General features: G+C 38.4%; 1 protein-coding gene across 1 annotated transcript in view; it reads right to left on the bottom strand.

Moving 5' to 3' along the window:
- The window catches only part of zzz3.L (zinc finger, ZZ-type containing 3 L homeolog), a 35,425-nt gene extending 12,703 nt beyond the window's left edge, over positions 1-22,722 (bottom strand). Inside the window, exons 1-3 of the mRNA XM_018258185.2 lie at positions 22,508-22,722; positions 11,288-12,795; positions 5,341-5,479 (exon numbers count right to left, since the gene is read on the bottom strand). Of these exons, the coding sequence (XP_018113674.1) occupies positions 5,341-5,479; positions 11,288-12,744 (1,596 nt within the window). The 5' untranslated portion in view covers positions 12,745-12,795; positions 22,508-22,722. The remainder of the gene's footprint in view (positions 1-5,340; positions 5,480-11,287; positions 12,796-22,507) is intronic.
- Between the last annotated feature and the right edge of the window lie 228 nt (positions 22,723-22,950).

The following is a 22,950-nucleotide window of genomic DNA, read 5'->3' as shown; positions in this document are numbered from 1 at the left end:
AATGCTTTTCAGAGGGTTAAACACAGAACAAAAATAGGAAGTCTTTAAAATTCTGCTTGATAAATATACTTGTCAGTATATTCCACTTGTAAGCAAGGAACGTCGTTGCAAAGCAAAACCTTTTTGGTTCAATAGAAGTGTTGGTGTTGAGGTGGGTAAGAAAAGACCTGCTTTTAAGGCTTTCATGTTAGCTGGGACAGCCGAATCATTTTACAAGGTACAAGGAGGCCAATAAATCATGCAAAGAAGCTATAAGGCAAGCTAAAATTGATATAGAAAAGGATATTGCAGCAAGCAGTAAAAAAAATTCAAAATTATTTTTTAAATATGTTAATAATAAAAAAATGAAGCAGGAAGGGGTGGGACCCTTACTATCAGAGGGGGGTCAGCTGGTTGATGAAAACAAAATAAAAGCGCAGATTCTGAACTCATATTTTTCATCTGTCTACACAAATGAGGAACCAGTAAGTGAAGGTTTTCTTCTTAATAGTCCCAATTCTAGTAATACAACTAATGATGTATGGTTCACACATGAAGAAATTCAAAAGAGACTAGAACATGTTAAGATTAACAGGGTACTTAGCGAGCTTAGCTCTGTAATAGCCAAACCTCTTTACTTAATTTTTCAGGATTCATTGAGATCTGGCATAGTGCAGAGAGACTGGCGAATTGCTAATGTGGTGCCTCTATTCAAAAAAGGATCCTGTTCTCAGCCTCAAAACTATAGGCCAGTTAGTCTGACGTCAGTGGTAGGAAAGCTTTTCGAAGGGTTAATAAAGGATAAAATACTGGACTTCATAGCAAATCATAATACTATGAGTTTGTGCCAGCATGGTTTTATGCGCAATAGATCTTGCCAGACTAACTTAATTTCTTTTTATGAGAAGGTAAGTAGAGACCTCGATTCTGGGATGGCAGTGGATGTGATTTACTTAGACTTTGCTAAAGCATTTGATACAGTGGTACTCAAAAGATTACTGGTTAAATTAAGGAATGTTGGCCTGGAACATAGTATTTGTACCTGGATAGAGAACTGGCTAAAAGATAGACTACAAAGAGTGGTGGTAAATGGAACATTTTCTAATTGGACCAGTGTTGTTAGTGGAGTACCGCAGGGCTCTGTACTAGGTCCCTTGCTTTACAACTTGTTTATTAATGACCTGGAGGTGGGCATTGAAAGTACTGTTTCTATTTTTGCAGATGATACTTAATACTGTGCTGAACTATAGGTTCCATGCAGGATGCTGCCACTTTGCAGAGTTATTTGTCTAAGTTGGGAAACTGGGCAGCAAACTGGAAAATGAGGTTCAATGTTGATAAATGCAAGGTTATGCACTTCGGCAAAAATAATATAAATGCAAGTTATACACTAAATAGCAGTGTGTTGGGAGTTTCCTTAAATGAGAAGGATCTAGGGGTTTTTGTAGATAACAAATTGTCTAATTCTGGGCAGTGTCATTCTGTGGCTACTAAAGCAAATAAAGTTCTGTCTTGCATAAAAAAAGGGCATTAACTCAAGGGATGAAAACATAAGGTCCCTGGTAAAGCCTTATCTGGAGTATGCAGTGCAGTTTTGGACTTAAGAGGGATATAAATGAGATGGAGAGAGTGCAGAGATGTGCAACTAAATTGGTTAGAGGATTGGAAGACAAATTATGAGGGTAAACTGTCAAGGTTGGGGTTGTTTTCTCTGGAAAAAAGGCACTTGTGACGGGACATGATTACACTTTACAAGTACATTAGAGGACATTATAGACAAATAGCAGGGGACCTTTTTACCCATAAAGTGGATCACCGTACCAGAGGCCACCCCTTTAGACTAGAAGAAAATAACTTTCATTTGAAGCAACGTAGGGGATTCTTCACAGTCAGGACAGTGAGGTTGTGGAATGCACTGCCGGTTGATGTTGTGATGGCTGATTCAGTTAATGCCTTTATGAATGGCTTGGATGATTTTTTGGACAGACATAATATCAAAGACTATTGTGATACTAAGCTCTATAGTTAGTATAGGTATGGGTATATAGAATTTTATTAAAAGTAGGGAGGGGTGTGTGTATGGATGCTGGGTTTTCATTTGGAGGGGTTGAACTTGATGGACTTTGTCTTTTTTCAACCCAATTTAACTATGTAACTATGAACACAGGTCTCTTATCTTTTGTTTCTTTATGCTCGGCGACCATTTATATTGGGTGTCCCAACACTAGCTTACACTAAACCTCTTCATGACAGAAACAGTTATTTTCTCCATCCAACACCCACAACATTCCAGAAGTGTCTATTACTGTTATAAACTCCATTATTACCCTATCTCCTCTGGCCCAGACATGGGTTTATCCTTTGCTTTTCACTTTCAACTAAGGAATATTTCAATAATGCAATCATTTATCACTCAAATATCACCAAAATTCTGAAACACCCTCTCATCACATAATGACTACTGGAACTCTCGCCGCTCTCCTGTCCATAAAAATGCTGCTGCCAGGCTCATGTACCTCAGCAGTTGCTCCTACTGCCATGCCATTCTGGAAGTCCCTGCACTAGCTTCTGCTACCTTTCACAACATAATTCAAATTAATGACCCTGGTAACCAAAGCAATTTACAACTAAATCCACACTCACCAAATCTTTTGATAAATTAATCTACGCCTCAACACCTCTCTCATGACCACTTCACATACTAGCAGTCAAGACTTTGCTAGGGCTGAACCTGTTTCTGGAATTTATGTTCCATTTGACTTTCTTCTTAATATCTCTGCCTTTAAAGGGTTCTTAAATGTACACTATATGCTACTAAATGTAATGCTCATATCACATATCTCTCCTTGCTGGTTTGTGATCTTGCTTCTCACATAACTTATCTTTTAGATTGTAACCTCTTTTGAGCAGTGTACAGTGGTGCAGAATATGTTGGTGCTTTATAAATATGTGCTCATAATAATAATATTTACTATACAAGATGAACCAGGTGAAAATGCTAGGTTATGGTGCTTTGGTGTTTTTTTCCCTTGGTTTTTAAAATTAAAAAAAAAAAAACAGAATAAAATGCTAATAAATATCTATCGAAGGTGGATGTTACTGCGACAGCATGGATGTCTGTATCAGAGGCATATACCTCTCTGCATGTGGCATAATTTTCTGTCCTTGGGACTTTTCCCCTAAGAACCACTGTACATAAATTATGCACTTTTTTTCTCAAAATGATCCACCTTATAAATATGCAAAATTTACATAATATAATATAGGATGCGTGCACACACGCTAATTCTGCACCCTTATGAATAGGCCCCTTAAAAGAGAGAACTCAACAGCTATACTACTGTTTAGCCATTTTACAGGCATCAGATTCATTATTCAGAAAACGGTTATCCAGAAAGCTCTGAAAGGCAGCAATACTATTTCCCATAGTGTCCTATTACAAACATTTTCTCATTTTTAACTGATTATCATTTGCTTTGTAATAAGCCACTGTTCAAATTTCTAGCAAATGGTTTACTAAAATATAAGAGAAATAAAATGACTGAAATACGTGGCTTGCATAAACATTTTCGTCAGATGATGCTTGTTTATGCATTGTTTTTACAGTTGTCCTTCAAAATCACAACCTAAATAATGATCCCTTAAATGTGGGGTTTTTAAGGCGGCTGTCAATAGATTCATTGGGAGGTCAATTTTTTGGCAACTGTGAATAAATTAGTGCTTCCACAGTGGAGAGCTGAATATTTTATCAAGACACTGTAAACAAAAATTTTTTTTAAAAGAAAAGTGACCTATAGTGCCCCTTTAATACAATAATTAAACCAATAAGCTGTACTGTGTATTTCAAAAAATAAGTTTCCTTTTAAAACAAAGCTAATGTATTCTGTCACTTGTGACAGACTAGTGGAAAAGTTACGTCTCACTGGTTCCTGTGGGTCAAAGAAACATTGAAATATTTTTGGATATTTAACCACAACAATATGGTGCGGTTTATGCATTAATACATGGTATAGATACCTCTGTATTTTATATTAATACACAGTGCTCAGAAATTACAACCTATGAACTACCATATCAAAAAGGGACATCAGCAATACAGCTAGGATTTTGAGTTCAGTTTCAGTGAGAACTCTATGCACCAGAAATTAGGGTTAATCCCCCTACCCCATGCCAGTAAATTATTAGACTTCTGATTAAACAAACTGAACCGCAGTGACTTTTTTTGGGGGAGGTAAAATGACATGAATAAGTAAGCATTCCCTGTAAACTTCTACACACCACAGTTTTAAATAATTATACGTTATATAAATTTGTTAATACATTACTTTTTTTAAGGGTTAATGTTGTTCGTTGAATTTAAACAAATATACTTTTGGCAACAAGTGTCCTACTTTACATAAGAAAGGTTTTCATTCTTTAGTTTTGTGGAAAGGCAATTATCTGTATACTATTCAGGGTAAGGTTACACTGGGCGTTTCGGGGAGATTTAGTCGCCTGGCGACTAATCGCCTAGTCTTTGCGGTGACCAATCTCCACGAACGCCTTCCCTCACTCTGCACTGGCTAAAATGAAAAATTTGCAGGCACTATGCACACGCGGCGATACGTTTTCCGAAGTCGCCCGAAGTTTCCTCGTAAGGCAACTTCGGAAAACGAATCGCCGCGTGTGATTGGCGTCGACAATTTTTCATTTTAGCCAGTGCAGAGTGAGGGAAGGTGTTAGGGGAGATTGGTCGCTGCAAAGACAAAGCGATTAGTCGCCAGGCGACTAAATCTCCCCGAAATGCCCAGTGTGACCTTGGAGAGTATAAATAAGAATTCTACTTATGTATTTTAGAAAGCCGTAGAAGCTTAAAAGTCTAGATAACATGAAAAGTACTAAGGTTAATTATTGCTTCACTTAAAATTTCTAACAAATCCAATTTTGAAATTGCATGTTTGCACAGGTATGGGATTTATCATCTGTAATGCTTAGGACCTGGGGTTGTACAGATGAGGTTTTCTGTAATATGGATATGTAAAATAGGCTAAACTAAACCCCATTTAACCATGAAATAAACCCAATAGGATGATTTTGCTACCAATGCAGTTTTAGGATTAGCTATGATTAAGTAGAAGGCATGGTTTTATTATAGCAGAGAAAAGGGAAACAATTGAAAGAAATTGCTTAAAATTAAGGTTATGGGAGATGGTCTTCGTATGATTTGGAGGTTTCTGGCTTCTGGTTTTCCAAAGAGATCCCATACCTGCACATCTAAGGATTTACAAAAATAAATGTTGCACCTCTGTATAAAACCATGACAAGAGAAAAAAAAACAAAAAAAAACAAAACACTTTTCATATTGTAATTTTTTTTATATACCTTCTTTTGAAGCTTTTCCACAAATCCAATGGGATTAACCAGTGCTTGCCTTTGGTATTGGCCTAACATTTCCATGTCTTGAACAGCTTGAGTGCGCTGAGCCTCTAGCACAGAGATAGTCTGTAATAGTCTTTGATAACTGAAGGGACAAAGGACAGCTTTGCTCAATAAAATTACCAGCTCCAAAATGTATAGGTCCATTATTGTAGAACATTTGTAAAAAGAAATCAAAGACCTATTATAAAAAAGTGAAGTAACGCAGGGTTTAGGAGACATTTACATATTTTTTTAAGAAAATATTACAATATCCAGGAATCGGTTATTAGGTGCTTAAGCTACTTTGCAAGAAAAAATAGATTGATAACTTATCTCATGAACAGAAACCATGTGCACATTTTGTTGCATACTTGCAACCCACAAGCACACTAGGTGTGGCCCACAGTACACAGTTGTGCCCTATTCCCATCAATCCCTGTAGAAACCATACTTGCTTAGAGACTTGTATTTTAATTCTCACTTAATACTAAGTACTTATATTTGGTGTCAAATGTAATCAATGCCCAGTTAGGCTTCTTTCTTTTTTTTGTGTGATTGACCAAAAGAGAAAGAGGAGAGAAAAGCAGTAAATACAATAAAAAAAAAAAAATTCTGAATTAAGAGGGGAAAAATACCTTTTTAAAGATGGTAGGAGACCGCAAAGAAAACAAAAAAAATGAATAGGGGAGGAAAGAAGGAGAAAGGTTAAAAAACTGTAATGAGAAGTTTTAGAGAAGTGCAAGTTTTAAAAAGGTCTATGAAGATGAAAAAAAAGAAGGTTATAGAAATGGACAGGAGGAGAAATCCTCTCTCTAGGGGAGGCATACTAGATAAAAAAAAAAAGAAACTTTGGGGAGCCTATACCAAAATTCAGATTTGTGTCATTTTAGAGGTTTTTTTCTACTTCGAAAAAACTTGAATGTTTCCTTATTTATTAAAAAATCAAAACACAAAAAACTCAAATTAATAAAACTGTGGAAAAAGACGAATACCTTAAGGGGGTTATTTATCAATGCTTGAGTTCTAGAGCTTTTTTTCTACCTCGAATAAACCCACAAGTAATTTTTTTTTTTATGAAAAAACTTGAAAGGGAAAAACTCGAATCAGTGAATTCGGGGTGAAAAACTCAAAATACTTAAATTGATTGAGTTTTTAGCCAAATAAAAAAAGCTTGAATCACTCTAATTAATTGAGTTTTCGATTGAAACCCCACTAACCCCCCCCCCCATCATGAAGGCTATTAACATCTTCATATGGTTCAAGCCACCTCTGCTATTTCCAGCTTAGCCGTATAATAAAGCTTAAAAAATTCCAGTTTTTTTTTTCTTAACCTGAAAATTTAAGCTTTAAAGGTATACTGTCATGGGAAAAAATTTTTTTCAAAATGAATCAGTTAATAGTGCTGCTCCAGCAGAAATCTGCACTGAAATCCATTTCTCAAAAGAGCACACAGATTTTTTTATATTCAATTTTGAAATGTGCCATGGGGCTAGACATTTTGTCAATTTCCCAGCTGCCCCTGGTCATGTGACTTGTGCCTGCATTTTAAGAGAGAAATGCTTTCTGGCAGGCTGCTGTTTTCCCTTCTCAATGTAACTGAATGTGTCTCAGTGAGACATGGGTTTTTACTATTGAGTGTTGTTCTTAGATCTACCAGGCAGCGGTTATCTTGTGTTAGGGAGCTGTTATCTGGTTACCTTCCCATTATTCTTTTGTTTGGCTGCTGGGGGGGGGGGGAGGGAGGGGGGTGATATCACTCCAAATGGCAGTACAGCGGTAAAGAGTGATTGAAGTTTATCAGAGCACAAGTCACATGACTTGGGGCAGCTGGGAAATTGACAATATGTCTAGCCCCATGTAAGATTTCAAAATTGAATATAAAAAAATCTCTTTGCTCTTTTGAGAAATGGATTTCAGTGCAGAATTCTGCTGGAGCAGCACTATTAACGGATTCATTTTGAAAAAATTTTTTTTCCCATGACAGTATCCCTTTAAATGAAAAATACACTCGAAAACTAGCATTTTTCAGGTAAAAATCAACTCGACCTTTAATAAATAACCCCCTAAATGTGTGTTTTACTCATCATTTTTAGTGAGTTTACAAGCTCAAAAAAAGTTTGGGTTTCTTTTTGGAAAAACAAAATGGATATTTATGTAAATGTTAGCCAAAAAACACATTCTATTTAATATCCAGAAAGGGTCTTATACAGGAAGTGCTGTAAAAAATACACACGTTACAAATGCTACCACTAAAAAGGATGCACAAACACATGATTCCAGCACTTTTTGCAGGACTGAGCAGACTTCAGAGTGACTGGCTTAAATTTAACCCTTATTGGCATATGACTTTTAAGAGTTCAGATTTGATTTGGTATTCAGTGAGATCAAAATCTTATGGATTCAGTGCTTAGGCTGTATGTATATATACAGTCATATGAAAAAGCTTGGGAACCCCTCTTAATTCTTTGGAGTTCTTTGTTTATCATTGGCTTAGCTTTCAGAGTAGCAACTTCCTTTTAATATATAACACCTTATGGAAACAGTATTTCAGCAGTGACATAAAAAATATTGGATTAACAGAAAATATGCATCATAACAAAATTAGACAGGTGCATAAATTTGGACACCCCAACAGAGATATTACATCAATACTTAGTTTTGCAAATGTAACAGCCTCTAGACACCTCCTATAGCCTTTGAGGAGTGTATTAATTCTGGATGGTGGTATTTTTGAACATTCGTCCAAACAAAATCTCTCCAGTTCAGTTAAATTTGATGGCTGCTGAGCATGGACATCCTGCTTCAAATCATCCGATAGATATTCAAGACTGTGACGGCCATTCCAGAATATTTTACTTTTCCCTTAGCATAAATGCCTTTGTAGATTTCCAAGTGTGTTTAGGGTAATTGTCTTGTTGGAATATCCAACCCCTGGGTAACTTCAACTTTGTGACTGATGCTTGAACTTTATCCTGAAGAATATTTATATTGGGTTGAATTCATCCGACCCTCGACTTTAACAAGGGCCCCAGTCCCTGAACTAACCACACAGCCCCACAGCATGATGGAACCTCCACCAAAATGACAGTAGGTAGCAGACGTTTTTCTTGGAATGCAGTGTTCTTCTTCCACCGTGCAAAGCACTTTTTGTTATGACCAAATAATTAAATTCTTGTCTCATCAGTCCAAAGCACTTTCTTCAAAATGACTGTGGCTTGTCTAAATGAGCTTTTGCATACAACAAGTGACTGTTTGTGGCGTGAGTGCAGAAAAAGATTCTCTCATCACCGTGCCATACAGATGTTCTTTGTGCAAATTGCCCTGAATTGTAGAACGATGTACAGATACACCATCTGCAGCAAGATGTTCTTGCAGGTCTTTGGAGGTGATCTTTGGGTTATCTGTAACCATTCTCACAATCCTCCGCATATGCCTCTCCTGTATTTTTCTTGGCCTGCCAGACCTGGGTTTTACAGCAACTGTGCCTGTGGCCTTCCGTTTCCTAATTACATTCCTTACAGTTGAAACCGACAGTTTAAACCTCTGAGATAGCTTTTTGTAGCCTTCTCCTAAACCATGATTCTGAACAATCTTTGTTTTCAGATCTTTTAAGAGTTGCTTTGAGGATCCCATGCTGTCACTCTTCAGAGGAGAGTCAAACAGAAGCACAACTTGCAATTGGCCACCTTAAATACATTTTCTCATGATGGACACACCTGCCTATGAAGTTCAAGGTTTAACGAGCTAATCCAACCAATTTGGTGTTGCCAGTAATCAGTATTAAGCAGTTACATGCATTCAGATTAGCAAAATTAAAAGGGTACCCAAATTTTTGCACAGACAGTTTTTCACATTTGATTTAAATTTCCTACAACTGAATACTGCTACACTAAAAATCTTTGTTCAGAAAACACCCCAGTACTCAGATGTTCCTGGGAAATTAAAGACATTTCACTGATCTTTTTTGTTGAAAGTGGAGTCATTTATTATGCAGGCTGAGAGGGGTTCCCAAACTTTTTCATATGACTGTATAAAGATTGCCACCTGGTGACCAATCCATGTAAAGTATTTTCTTTTACAGATTAGATTCAATGTATTAATAAAAGGTAAGTGTACAAAGAAATAAAAAAAAAAAATACAAGTAATAGGGGATAAAAGTTAATTTCTGCAACTTGTAGATCTTAGGAGCAAGTTGCAACAACAATACTTGGAAATAATTGTGCACCCAAACTGAAATCTTCTGTGCAGCTTTATTTAGCTTTAATGTGCATACTGGCCTGCAAGCTAAGCAGTTACAGAGTTGCATAACCTCCATAACTACAATTAGTGCTGTAAACACCCCTTATGACTATCCTTGGCAAGAAACCGTGAACCCTAACCAATGGCTAGCAAGCAACAGGTTACTAGCTAAACCCTTGGATGCTGCTCCCAGTGGCACCAAAGCAGGGGCTTATTTTTGAATTCTAGGCTTGGAGGCAAGTTTTGGTTGCATAAAAACAAGTGTATTACCAAACAAATCCTCCTAAAGTCTGTCAATCCACACAGAGGCTACCAAATTGCCAATCACAGCACTTTTTTGCACCACCCAGGAACATTTTTATCATGCTTGTATTGCGCCCCAACTCTTTTTACATCTTTTTTACATCTATTTTACATCCATTTTTTTTTTTTACATCTATTCTATCTAATTGACGAACACAGGTTCGTCAATTAAGAACGTGGACATTGACATGCAAACCAAAAATGACAGCAATTCTAAATGTACAAGCCTTAAATATAAATCTAGAATAGAGACTTTGTATTTAAAAAGAAGCTTGGGTACCAAAAAGTCAAATGCTTTTTTTAGAACCTCTCATTTAGCTCATATCAAGGTAACCAATATAAAGAAACATAACTGTAACGATCAGTTATTAATATTCCCCAAGTCATGTATACACTATTAATACATTTTAATAAAAAAAATTACGGTAAGCACATTTATAGAAATACTGTGTGCTTCAGTTATTCTTCTGGTCTTGTAGTTCACATTTAAATAAATTTTTAGTATTTTACAGCCTATTCATTGTAGTAACTTTTCAACTGGTCACCATTCCTTTTGTTTTTGCATGATTCTGCCTCTTTCCAGCAATCGAATAGGGGTTACTTTAGCAGCAAAAAAAACAAACTATTGATCTGTGAGGCTACAGATTCATTGGTGCTTTTCTATAAATATATATATTATACAGACCCTCTCCCATTCCATCACTGCCTGTAAACTAGGGCTGCACCGAATCGACAATTTTGGATTCGGCGAACCCACGAATCCTTCTTGGAAGATTCGTCCGAATACCGAATCGAATCCTTATTTGCATTTGAAGGGGGAAACATTTTTTACTTCCTTGTTTTGTGACAAAAACTCATGCGATTTCCCTGCCCACCCCTAATTTGCATATGTAAAATGAGGCCAAATCCTGGCTGAATCCCGAACCGAATCCCAAATTCAGTGCATCCCTAATGTAAACTGCAGTAAACTGGACCCTAGCAACCAGATAGCTGCAGTAATCCACTCTGAAGAAGCTGCTGAACAAAAAGTAATATTTTGTCAAAATATCAAAAAGGCTAATTTTATCAGAATATCATACTAAAAGTTACTTTAAAAGTGAACTAACTAAATTGTGCCTAAACACTTTTGTACAATTGATGCAATTTTACTTTAGCCGTGTGTGTGTGTGTGTGTGTTTATCTATATATATATATATATATATATATATATATATATATATATATATATATATATATATATATCTCTATCTATCTATCTATCTATATCTATATACACACACATACATATACAGCTTTATATTTGAATACATATGTATGTTAATGTAATACAATCAGTAGCAGAAGGTGCTGTAGACATAGTTACACATACTCTGTGTTGTGTTTCAGTGCCACATGATCAGACTCAAAGTAATACACGTCGGGATCTTCCTCATCTTCTTCAGTGGTTTGCTGTCCTCCCCTCTCTTTACAGGGTGGTATATGTTGGGAAGCGGGTACTGTTTCAGAGTTTGGAATTGTCTGTTTATCTGCTGAACAGTGGACAGCACTGCAGTCCTGCTTTTTGTCACTGTGAGCAACATCAGCGTTTACGAAGGAGCCATTAACAGTACTGTTCGTCTTACTATTATTACTGGTACATATTTTACTCTCATCAATAGGTCCATTCTCCCCACAAGGAAATTCATTTTTGTATGGGCAATCTTTGACAGGCAAAGGCTTTCGCGGGGAAGTCCTTAAGGTATACCTGTGTTCTTGGGTTTCGGAAAAGGTTGCCACATTAGTATCACCATTGTCAAGCTCTGTAAAAGATAGTTCAGATTCAGGATCACCTGATATACAGTTGTCATGAGCAGCATTTATGACACTGTCTGTATTTTCAGTATTAACTTCTAAGGCACTATCCTCTGCACCAGATATCTCATCAGAGTCCCTTGCAGAAGACAGTGTTTCTGAACAGAATGATGTTGGTTTATTGGTCTGGTTTACATTATCAATTGGCAGGCAATTAGCAACTATGTTATGTTTCTGGTTTTCAACCTGCTCCTCTGAGTTTGTACAAGGCACATTGCGGTCTAAAAGTGTGTCCTTTCTGTTGTTCGTCAATACTGAACATGGATTCAATGAACTCCCATTTTCAGAAACTATTTTTTCCTTGTGAGGAGATAAAGCAACAGCATTTTGTTTAGCGCTGCCATCAGACTGGCAGTCATTACAATTGAAAGCAGCAGTGTTTTTTTCATCAACACCATTGAAAGTTTTATGGCTAGCAGTCTCAATAGTTATTGTCTTTTTAAGATGGTCTTCTGTTTCAGATTCCTTTTTGATTTCCCTTTCGTCACTATCATCCAATAAAATACATCGAAGAGCTTGTTTAGTATTGGTAGAATCAGTTTCATTATCAGAACTAGAGTCCTTTCTTTCTGTAGTGGACACTTTTTCTTCTGGGCTAGTGGGTTCGTCAGACCGTAAATAACGTTTTATTTTCTTCAACACAGGAGATAAAGTTTCAGGTGACCGTATTTCACTGTTTTCCACACTGTCTTTCTCAGTGATGTCCTTCTCAGAAACAGACAGCCCTCTTTTCCTTGGGCTAACCCAAGACTCGCGAGGTCCTGTTGGTTTTAAGTCTCCACTTTTTGGGCAAATTCCCTTTTGTGCAGTTTCTTGCTTCTTCTTTGGTGACCTGGATCTCAGTAACGATTGAGGGACAACCTCTTCGGAATGAGCAATGCTTCGGTTTCGCAAGGTGCGTCCACAGAAGTTTTCATCAAGACCATTAAACCCCACCGTTGATCTTGTGACACGAGTCGATCGAGAAGCAGCCATGCTATGGATCACCCCAAACGTACGACTGGCATGATCCACTCATTGGGAAACCTTTAAAACATAAAGATAAAATATATTACTGGCTTTTCTAATTAAACGTATTAACTTTTCTAATTACAAGCTACCAAAAACACTTTGCACAAAACTGGTATGATGGTTTGGAGAATAAAATGCTGGTCGGCTTCAATCTAAAGATCCAGTAACTTGAACTTGAATGTTGCTGCAACCTTATAACCCCTCCAGCAGCTGGGGTTACAGTGTGTACTACAAAAAGGAATAGATGAGAGCAGGCTGATGAAGAGGTTGTCAAAAATATATATTAACCAAAAAGCTCACCCAGCTCAGTTTGGTTGCTAACTTTAACAGGCACCTAAAGCTGACCATACACACCCAGATACTCTCATTCCTGAAAAAATGAAAGCCAATTGAATAGTTGCTTAGAATTAGTTATTCTATAACATACTAAACATTACTGTAAATGTGAACCACCCCTCTAACTTGCAAGAACCAAACATGTAGTAGCTTTAAATTCCCTTATTGTTCTCTTTCGTTTACTAAATAACAAATTAACAGATTATTTGTGATTAAACCATGCAAAAAGTATGTACAGAGCAAGATATTTTCTTTGAACAAGGGGTATAATGCACATTTATAACATTTCTTCTAATAAAGGAAATCCCACTAAACACTTATTTAAGTGCAAAGAATAACATTGAAAATTAAGTAAAAATATCAGAGGACAAACAGTTTAGTTATTCAGTCAGAGATAACTGGTCATGGGTGCCTCTGAAAGTTTCTCTGGTTGTAGATAGTACATTTGTTCTCAGAATATCTGTATTTAATAAAAATTAGCAATATATTTTGTGTTAAAGGTAAAAAAGGATTAACAAGTAGGTGAAATGGCTTCTGATTAAACACAACAGTGTGCAAATTTGTGCTTCTATGACAGGGACCATCAGAATAATATGTTGGCACTACATATTATTCTTTCTAATGCTCAGGATTCTGGTTGTTATCAGTCACTGACTGTATATTCCGTTTTGTAGTCTTTGAATAACCATAAGTCTTGGAATGCAGGGAAAGGAGCCAAGCTAGCTGTCCAAGTTATTATAGGGATCAGATATCAGATGTTAAACTCTTCTTGAAAAACATTTACATTTTTCTAAAATTTCTGTAGAAAATGTACTTACACTTGGTATAGCGGAATATATAACATCCTGCAGCAGTGTATTACTACAACTATTAATCCCAAATCTTAGAGAAAGTTTGAAATACATGGCTTTTAAGGCTAAACCAAATTACTATATTTTGCTATTTTAAAACAGATATCAAACAGAGATGACTGTAAGGTATGTCACTGCTGACAAGATTCAGTATCCTGACAAAAGTAGTTTGACGACAGGAAAAAACAGAAATCTATAGCAATCTACAGCAAATGAAAGTGTCAGCAACTCCCATTTGTAAGCAAGAAAGAGTGAGAAGAGGGCAAATAATTCAACTATAAAAAAAGAAGGCCAATTGAAAAGTTGTTTAGAATTAGCCATTCTATAACATACTAAGTTAACATAAAATTGAACCAGTCCTTTAAGAGGTAAGGTAGCTAAGTTTGTATCTGTCCTAGAAACCAGAAGGTTTTACAGACAGGGTTCAAACTTCTCTATAAAACAATGCATGCTTCGTGGGTTTATATAAATCATCATACCACTCAACCCTAACCTACCCTCTTCCTTAGTCAGCCAGCCACACACCATGAATTATAAAACAACCACTTGACCCACCCATCTCCGACATTACCAGAGAGGGAAGGTGTTCACTTATTTTTAATTAGAGTAGCTTGTGCCAGACAGTCACCAGAAGGGGCTGGGCCAGATGGTTACCCAGGCCCACCACCTATCCATGAGCAATTCATAAATACCTATCAATCAAACCTGCAGGTTTTGGGCCTACCAAAAGTATCCTAGAGAGTGTGAAGCAGATTCACGTGCTTCTCTAGTGGCAGACACCAGCTTTATGCTAGGACCAGACAAGAAAAATTGCAAGAAATTTCAAAAAGTAGTGTTCTACTGTGGCTGCAGCAACACAAGCAAACATCAGCTGATATCTTTACTTGTGAATGGAGTAAGCTGCATTTCTCCAGTGAATGCTAATAAATGCCACTTACTATCCTATGATAGTATCAGCTATGACAGGGCTGTCCAATTGGCAGCTACCACCTACCTGCTGTGTTTTTTTTACCATATATAAACTTTCAATGGTATCAATACAGAGATTAACTGGCCCCTGTATTGTTTAAACCTCAAATTCAAACTAATCCCCTGTATTGTTCACACCTGTGTTCCCCTGAATTTTTCATACTTGTGACACCTCTATTGTTCACACACGAGACTCAGACTGAAACTTTATACAAAATGCTAATGGAACACCAGCACTGTGCCACTGTATGTAATACATATTAGAGTGGTCATGATTAGTTTCCCTGTCTCTTGCTCTGTTCTACCTTCCCTATGCTCCCTACATGTGCCATGCGCTGCCTTCCTTATGCTGCCTGCGTGCGCCATCCTCTGCCTGCGTGCGCCATCCTCTGCCTGCGTGCGCCATCCTCTGCCTGCGTGCGCCATCCTCTGCCTGCGTGCGCCATCCTCTGCCTGCGTGCGCCATCCTCTGCCTGCGTGCGCCATACTCTGCCTGCGTGTACCGTGCTGTGTTATCCAGGGGGAAGAGGAGGCATATGGATTTAAGGGTATGTCTTAATATGACAACTTTTTTCACATATGAGTGATAAGTGATATCCCTGCAGTGAGCACAAACCATTTGGTTTTTGGGTGTGCTACCACAATTAATGTGAACATGATCTTGTGGTAACATGGGTGTGGTTTAAAGTGGGTGTGGTTTAAAAACAGGGAGTGGTCGACACTGGCTTCCATTATCGGCTATCCACTATGTAGGCAGGAAAAATTCTGGACCTCGGTACCACAGAAGTTGGACAGCGCTGAGCTATGATATCCCAGTTACCATAGTATCAGGTTCCCACTCCAACCAAGGAGCCTGACCACTACAGATTTCTGCTGTACTGTTGTCTACTATTTACTAAAACAAACATCATTAAGTCTTAAAGTTGACCTCAACTTGCAGAAGCCTATCATGTACATCCCCAAAGATGTCAGCAATAGTGATGTAAACTATTACTTTCCATAAACAACAACCAGCAATACTAATAATTAAAGCTGATCTTGGCTCATATAACAACGTTACTTTGTTATTACCGAGTGCCAACAATGGGTAAACTCTAGGTCAGTGATCCCCAACCAGTAGCTCGTGCGCAACATGTTGCTCTCAAACCCCTTGGATGTTGCTCTCAGGGTCCTCAAAGCAGGTGCTTATTTTTGAATTCCTGGCTTGGAGGCAAGTTTTAATGGATTAAAAACCAAGTCTAGTGCCAAATAGAGTCTTTTGAAGGCTGCCAGTCCACATAGGGGTGACCAAATAGCCAATCATAGCCCTTGTTTGTCACCCCAAGGGACTTTTTCATGCTTGTGTTGCTCCCCAACTCTTTTTACATTTTAATGTGGCTCACAAGTAAAAAAGGCTGGGGACCCCTGCTCTAGGTAATGCACTGCATAACATGTTGGTACCATCTACAGAGGAAGGAAGCCATACATATTTAACCACTTTCCTCCCTGCACAGACCTACATGTTCCCTCTTGAAGCACATGAGCAGAGCACCTTGTACACACACACTTTGGCTTGGGAATCATCATCAGAGTGCTTGGGTACTTTATGTGTCCTGGCCAAACATTGCTACTGCCAAGCCAGATGTGAAATTGGAGTAGAGGCACGGGAGAAGTGGACAAACCTGAGGAGGACAGCTTGCATGGTTCAGGAGAGGGCAGGTGGGCCTGTGTAGGGAGGAGACTGATTGGAATCTTCTCAGCAAATGCACAGCAGCTGGAGTTGGGGGCAGCCATATTTGGTCAGTTCATATCTAGTGCCCAGGCTTCCTGACTAATTCTCGGAGCAGATGACCTAGAAAACAGACTTGGCTGTGGCTGCCAGTATGCTTCCTTCAGAAAAAACTGCACGAGAGGAGCCTTCGGGCAGATTCTCTTGTGATGGTACAAGAAAAATACACAGGTATAACCTTCTGACTTAACCTCCATACAATGCCACCATTTTAGGGAAGCTCCCATTAAACACTACTGAACATGAGGTTCATTTCAGCATTTTGCCAACCACATTATTTCCAGCTTGGTGGGTAGGCAGCAAAATGCACAACATTTCTTTTCCTAAAGACTTTCATGGTCTTCCCCAAAACCCTGCCAGAACATCACAGGGCCAGAAGACTATCTCTTCTAAGAGAGAAGGACACACATAGCATATTATCTGGTTTGTACACAGGCACAAACGTTCAGCGTAGGACTGTGTGGAGCGACACAAAGTGGATAGCACAGCACAGGCTGGTCAATGGAGCTATGGGGTGAGCACATGAAAGCAGACAACCCTTGCCCTAGTAGCAGAGCAAATTCACCTTGTGTTCTATAGTCCTATAGAAATCATATATTGTTTATTAACTGTTAAACCAACACAAATCAAGGGAGCGCAACCGTGACATACTGATTTTACATATACCCTAAAGTGAGATCCGTTTCTAATTCAAGTCTTTCACTAATGATTTTAACACCACCAGTTTCTGGAAGTGTGAGGACTTCTGAAAAACAGATTGGTAACAAAACGGTTTCTAAAGATTCCATCAGTCCACTGTCAAATTTTGTACATATGGAGGTAATTCAACACCATCTTATCCACACCAGAAATGGACGACCAACAAGAACCACCCCAGGCTAACATCTAAAGATCTCTATTTGCGAATGCCAGTGTTCATAAGTCCACCATGAGAACACTGAACAAAAATGGTGTACATGGCAGGGTTGCAAGAAGAAAGCCACTACAGTTTGCTAAAGACAACATGCATAAATTAGAAATCTATTGAAAGAATGTTTTGTGATCAGATGAGACCAAAATAAAATGTTTCGGCTTGAACAAAAAGCATTTTGTTTGGGGAAAGGCAAACATTGCATTTCAGCAGAAGAACCTTATCCTATGAAACAAGGTGGTGCGGTTATGATTTGGGACTAGTGATGAGCGAATATTTTTGCCAAGTTTCACCGAGAAAATGATGCCCATAGAGCGAAAAAAAAAAATTGTTGCGCATCAATAAAAATGTCGCCCATAGAAAAATGGGTCCGATTCCCAATAACTATTTGGGACTTCTTTGCTGCTTCTAAACGAGGACGGCTTGTCATCATCGATGAAACCATGAATTCTGAATTGTGCCAACAGTTTCTGCAGAGTATCTGTCTGTGAACTGAAGCCTAAGAGAAATTGGGTCATACAGCAAGACATCCACCCCTAAACACTAAGTAGTGATGGGCGAATCTGACCCGTTTCACCAAAAATTTGCCAAAATTTATCAAAGTCTATGGGCTTCAATTTTTTTTTCTCGTGTGAGGCGGTGCCACAAATTTTTTTTGACGTGCAACAATTTTTTTTTTTTAACATGGGAGTCTATGGGCGTCATTTTTGTGGCGAAACTCAGGAAAAATTTTTGCTCATCACTTTGGGTTAATAACTTAATCTAACAAACCTGAAACCTGCCCAGCATTGCAAGTCTTGTACATTGTCAAAACACAGCATACTGAATGCCATTTTTAACACTAGAAACTATGTATAGGAAATGTCATTAGACATTAGTTCCAAACTCAAACCATGGATATATTGGACCAATAATCTTAAAAGGGTAGTTCACATTTAAATACACATTTGACATTATGAGAATCTACTTTTGTCGTTAATAAACAACCATTATATAGTGATGGTCTCTGCTTTCAAGAAAACCTGTACACCACCCACTATATCTCTTTCATCTTACCCTGCTTTGTTGTGGATGGCGACACTTTATCTTGCCCCAAAAACTCATCCCTTCCCCCTAAAGTGTAACGCCATAATTTACCCAATCCATTTCCTGAGCAGCATAGATCTAAAGGTAACCCAATTACAGCTGCATGACTGTACTTGTGGTCAAGCCTACTATTTTATTATACATGTATGGGACCTTGAGCTACTAGAAAATCATGTAAACATTAATAAATGCAAAAGGCTGGTTTGTTTCCAAAAAGGATCAATTATATCTTGGATCAAGTACAACTACAGTTTTATTACCACAGAGAAAAAGGAAATAATCGTTTAAAAATGTGGATTATTTGGACAAAATGGAGTCTATGGGAGATGGCATTTCCATAATTCAGAGCTTTCTGTGTAACTGGTTCCATAGCTGTTTAACCATTGTCCATGTGCTAAGCCTCCTGTTTGATACAATCTCGTTTGTTAGTCATTTTTAAACTGCTGACTCTATTTAAATAAATACCAGGGGTTTAAAAATATAAACACCAAGCTGAATAGGCAACCAAATCCTGAATTCAATTTGGGATTTAGCCGAATCCAAGTGTCTAGCTAAATCAAATGTGTAACCATAAAATTACTTGACTATAAAAATTGGCAATATTTTTGTTCCATGCATGGATTTTTTTATAACATGGGACTTTGTTCATTTGCATATGTCAATTAGGATTCGGCCAAGAAAATATGGTATTCTGACAAACCAAAATAAACTGGATTGGGTACATCACTAGGCAAAAGAAGATTTTTTTTTTTTTTTTTTTTTTAAAAACTCTCAAGATAAATGTTTCTACCTGTGACGGACTAATCTACAGTTAGGGGAAATATTCTAAAGATGGAGCCAGTGAGCCAGATAATGCTCTTCAGTGGATTTGTATGGCCTCAAATGAATTATCTGTATGATTCTCATTTTAATATAATCTAGTCCTCAGATGTGTACTATTTATAATTTATAATCGCTCCACTAAACTGAAAAAGTCAGACAGCGCGGTACTAATGGCAATTTCAAACCATCATGACGATAATGATGAGGACACAAGCTTCAGTATTTGCTTACTAAATATTTGTAAAATAGTTTTTTGGTCATGTGTTTTTCTTATGCCTTTCTTTTTGTCTTAAACGCGGTTTTAAGAATACCCCCTAAAGGTGTGATGCATTATTTCTCATGCGGTGTTAAGAAACAGCTACCAAACACACCACCATCGGATTGCCAGGCATTGCCGTGTTTAAGTGTGTCATATAGCTGAATATAAAGTTTTTGCTTAAAAGTTTTTGCTTAAAATTCTAGCATAAAAAGGATCAGCTGCTTAAAAATGCTGTGTAAAAACAGCAACTTGCCACCTATTGACTTGAAAAGTTTATGCTATAAATATAAGTAAATTTAGGTTGGTCAGGCAGTGTAAAAGAAAATACAACGTTTTATAAATTTATTTTACACTGCTTTTTTAGACCATTTGTTCTGCATAAATACGACTACCTGCCCAAGATCATCAGCATTATTTAGAGAACAGGGGCCATCATTTTACTTACACAAAGTTGATCTACATGGAAAGCAATGCGGCAGCATTATGACCATAAAAGTGATAGCCTTCACTGGGGTTTATACAGTCATTTATATTACAAATGAGCGATCGAAAAAGTTTAAGAATTAAACACATGCAGTATACAAAGTGATCAAGGAACAAAACCCTTAAACGTCTCCTTCAAAGGTCATTATACAATAACATCCCGCAGCAAAACTTTGTGCTTAGTACATGGGAATACTTATGCGGACCGTTTTACAGCACCTCTCTATACATGGTATAGACCAGGTAATGTGTAATCAAACAACATAACACACTGACACATTAGGCAACAAAGATGTAAAGTTATCAGTATGTATATTATAAAATATAGTGATACTCATACATACAATGCATTTAAATGCAAAATGAGTCCAAAACACATCACATGTGACAAATTTGAGACAATAAAATTCAATCAAAATCAGTACGAACTTGTCAGCCTTCGTAAGCAAGCACAGCAACATCCCTCTTTTGCTTAGAGTGCCTGCAAATTGTCTACATCAGGGCTGTCCAACTGGCTGCCCGCGACCCCTCCTTCTGTGGACCCACATGCTGTCTGTTACCATATGTAAACTTTAAAAGGTATCACTACAGAGATTAAATGGCCCCTGCATTATTTAAACCTCAAATTCAGACTGTGAGCTCTTGCATTGTTCACACTTGTGAAACCTCTATTGTGTATATTTTAAAGGCCTGTACTGTTCACACCTGAGACCCAGACTGAAACTGCTTCACACCTTATTCAAAATGCTAATGGGGCACCAGCACTGTGTCACTGTATGTAGTACATATTAGAATGATAGCTTTCCCTGTTTCCTGCTCTGCCTTCCCTCCCTGTGTGTGCCATTCTCTGCTTGCCCAGTGCTGCTTGTGTGCCATTCTCTGCTTACTCAGTGCTGCTTGTGTGTGCCATTCTCTGCTTGCCCAGTGCTGCTTGTGTGTGCCATTCTCTGCTTGTCCAGTGCTGCTTGTGTGTACTTGTTAGCATTTGTAAATTGTTGTTTGTGGCCCCTAAGGTGTTTAATCAAGTGTTGGGGGGGGTGTTGTATTATCCACAGGGGAGGAGGAGGAGGCATATGGATTTAAGGTTATGTTTTAACATGACTTAAATTTTTCACATATGAGTGATGAGGGATTTCCCTGTAGTGAGCACTAACCATTTGGTTTTTTGGTGTGCTACCACCATTAATGTGTATATGATCTTAAAAGTTCTTGTGGTAACATGGGTGTTGTTTACAGTGGGTGTGGTTTTAAAGGGGGAGTGGCCAAAACAGACTTCCATTATCGGCCCTCCACCATAGGCCAGTAAAATGTTGGCCCTCGGTACCATAGAAGTTGGACAGCAGTGGTCTACTTCATACTAAACGATAATTTAAAGGTGAATAACCCCTTTAATATGAACCTTTAGTATAATGTATACAGTAATGTTCTAAGGCAATAAGTCATAATTTATTATGGTTTTTGGGCAATTTAATTTTTCTTCTGTTCTGGTATTGAAGCTTGAGATAGGGTTTAATTACCCTAGCAACAAGAAGCAGTTAGGAAACCAGAATGTGCGTAGAGATCCCCTGAATGAAAATACAAGCAGTAGATAAGAACAGCAATACAAACTGAAGCCTCACAATCAGTATTGCTTGATTGCTGAGGGTCACTGACCCCGACAACCAGAAAGCAGTTTCAGCTGCAGACTGGAAGCAATGAATGGAAAACCATACAGAATATAGAATGAAGTACAGTTAAAAAGATGCTTAGAATAGGTGCATTGACAACTTAATAAAAGTTAACGTAAAAAAAACTTCCCCTTTAATGTCTGCATTTCTATTTTAGTCCATTTCAGCAGCCAACCCACAGCACTCACTACTAACTGTAGCCCTTTAGCCTTGAGCAGCCACTATAGAGTTTGCTAGAGTTGCCGCGGCCAGTCCCAAGCAGAGTGCATTACCACACACGGAAGGGCGGGGGCGCTGTTTGATCACACGCTACGGTAGCACAAGGCATCGCCAATCCCTCCCTCTAGTGCACAACTGCAGCTTCCTAAACACTGGCGTGTGTGTCTATAACGAGGCTGCATTGGAGCCGCAGCCGTTCGCTTGTTCTATAAATGCTCCACTTTATTCACATGATGGAAATGATTCCCACCCACCACCACGCTCCCTCTCTCCCTCGCCGCCACAGGGAGCCGCAAGCCCAGATAGCTCCCTTGGCACGGTTACCGAGAGGGGGCGGGTCTCACGGACGTCGCTCACCTTTGTGTAACCTAATCACCACCGGAAACTCCCTGCTCTCATGGCGCATCTCCACGCTGAGCCAGTCCTTGTCTTACCCCCTCCCCAGGGGAGTCAGGCCGCCGTGCACACGCACTCACTGCAGGAAGCGCTGCTGCTTTCTACACCGCCGCTTCCGCTTCCCACAGGCCGCTCTCCATTTGGGCACAGCGGCGCCACCTGCAGGTGCTTAGGAGACTAAGGCTACAAGGCAGCGCGTAAAACAACGGCCATGAACAACAGCTAAGATATCATTTTTTTTTAAAGAAAATAGTATTGATGTCGACAATCAACCCCCCCCCACCAAACTACTATCATCACTATTCCATGATCCCATCCCTTGAAGTGTAACTCTTGTAAAAGCTCCTTGCAGTTGGTCCATGAGTGATATGTTTAGCAATTGAAGTTAGTGTCATTGGGTAGCA

The sequence above is a fragment of the Xenopus laevis genome, chromosome 4L (genome assembly GCF_017654675.1).
Source record: "Xenopus laevis strain J_2021 chromosome 4L, Xenopus_laevis_v10.1, whole genome shotgun sequence".
Lineage (NCBI taxonomy): Eukaryota > Metazoa > Chordata > Amphibia > Anura > Pipidae > Xenopus > Xenopus laevis.
The sequence above is the reverse complement of the archived record's forward strand: the minus strand, read 5'-3'. Positions and strand labels throughout refer to the sequence as shown.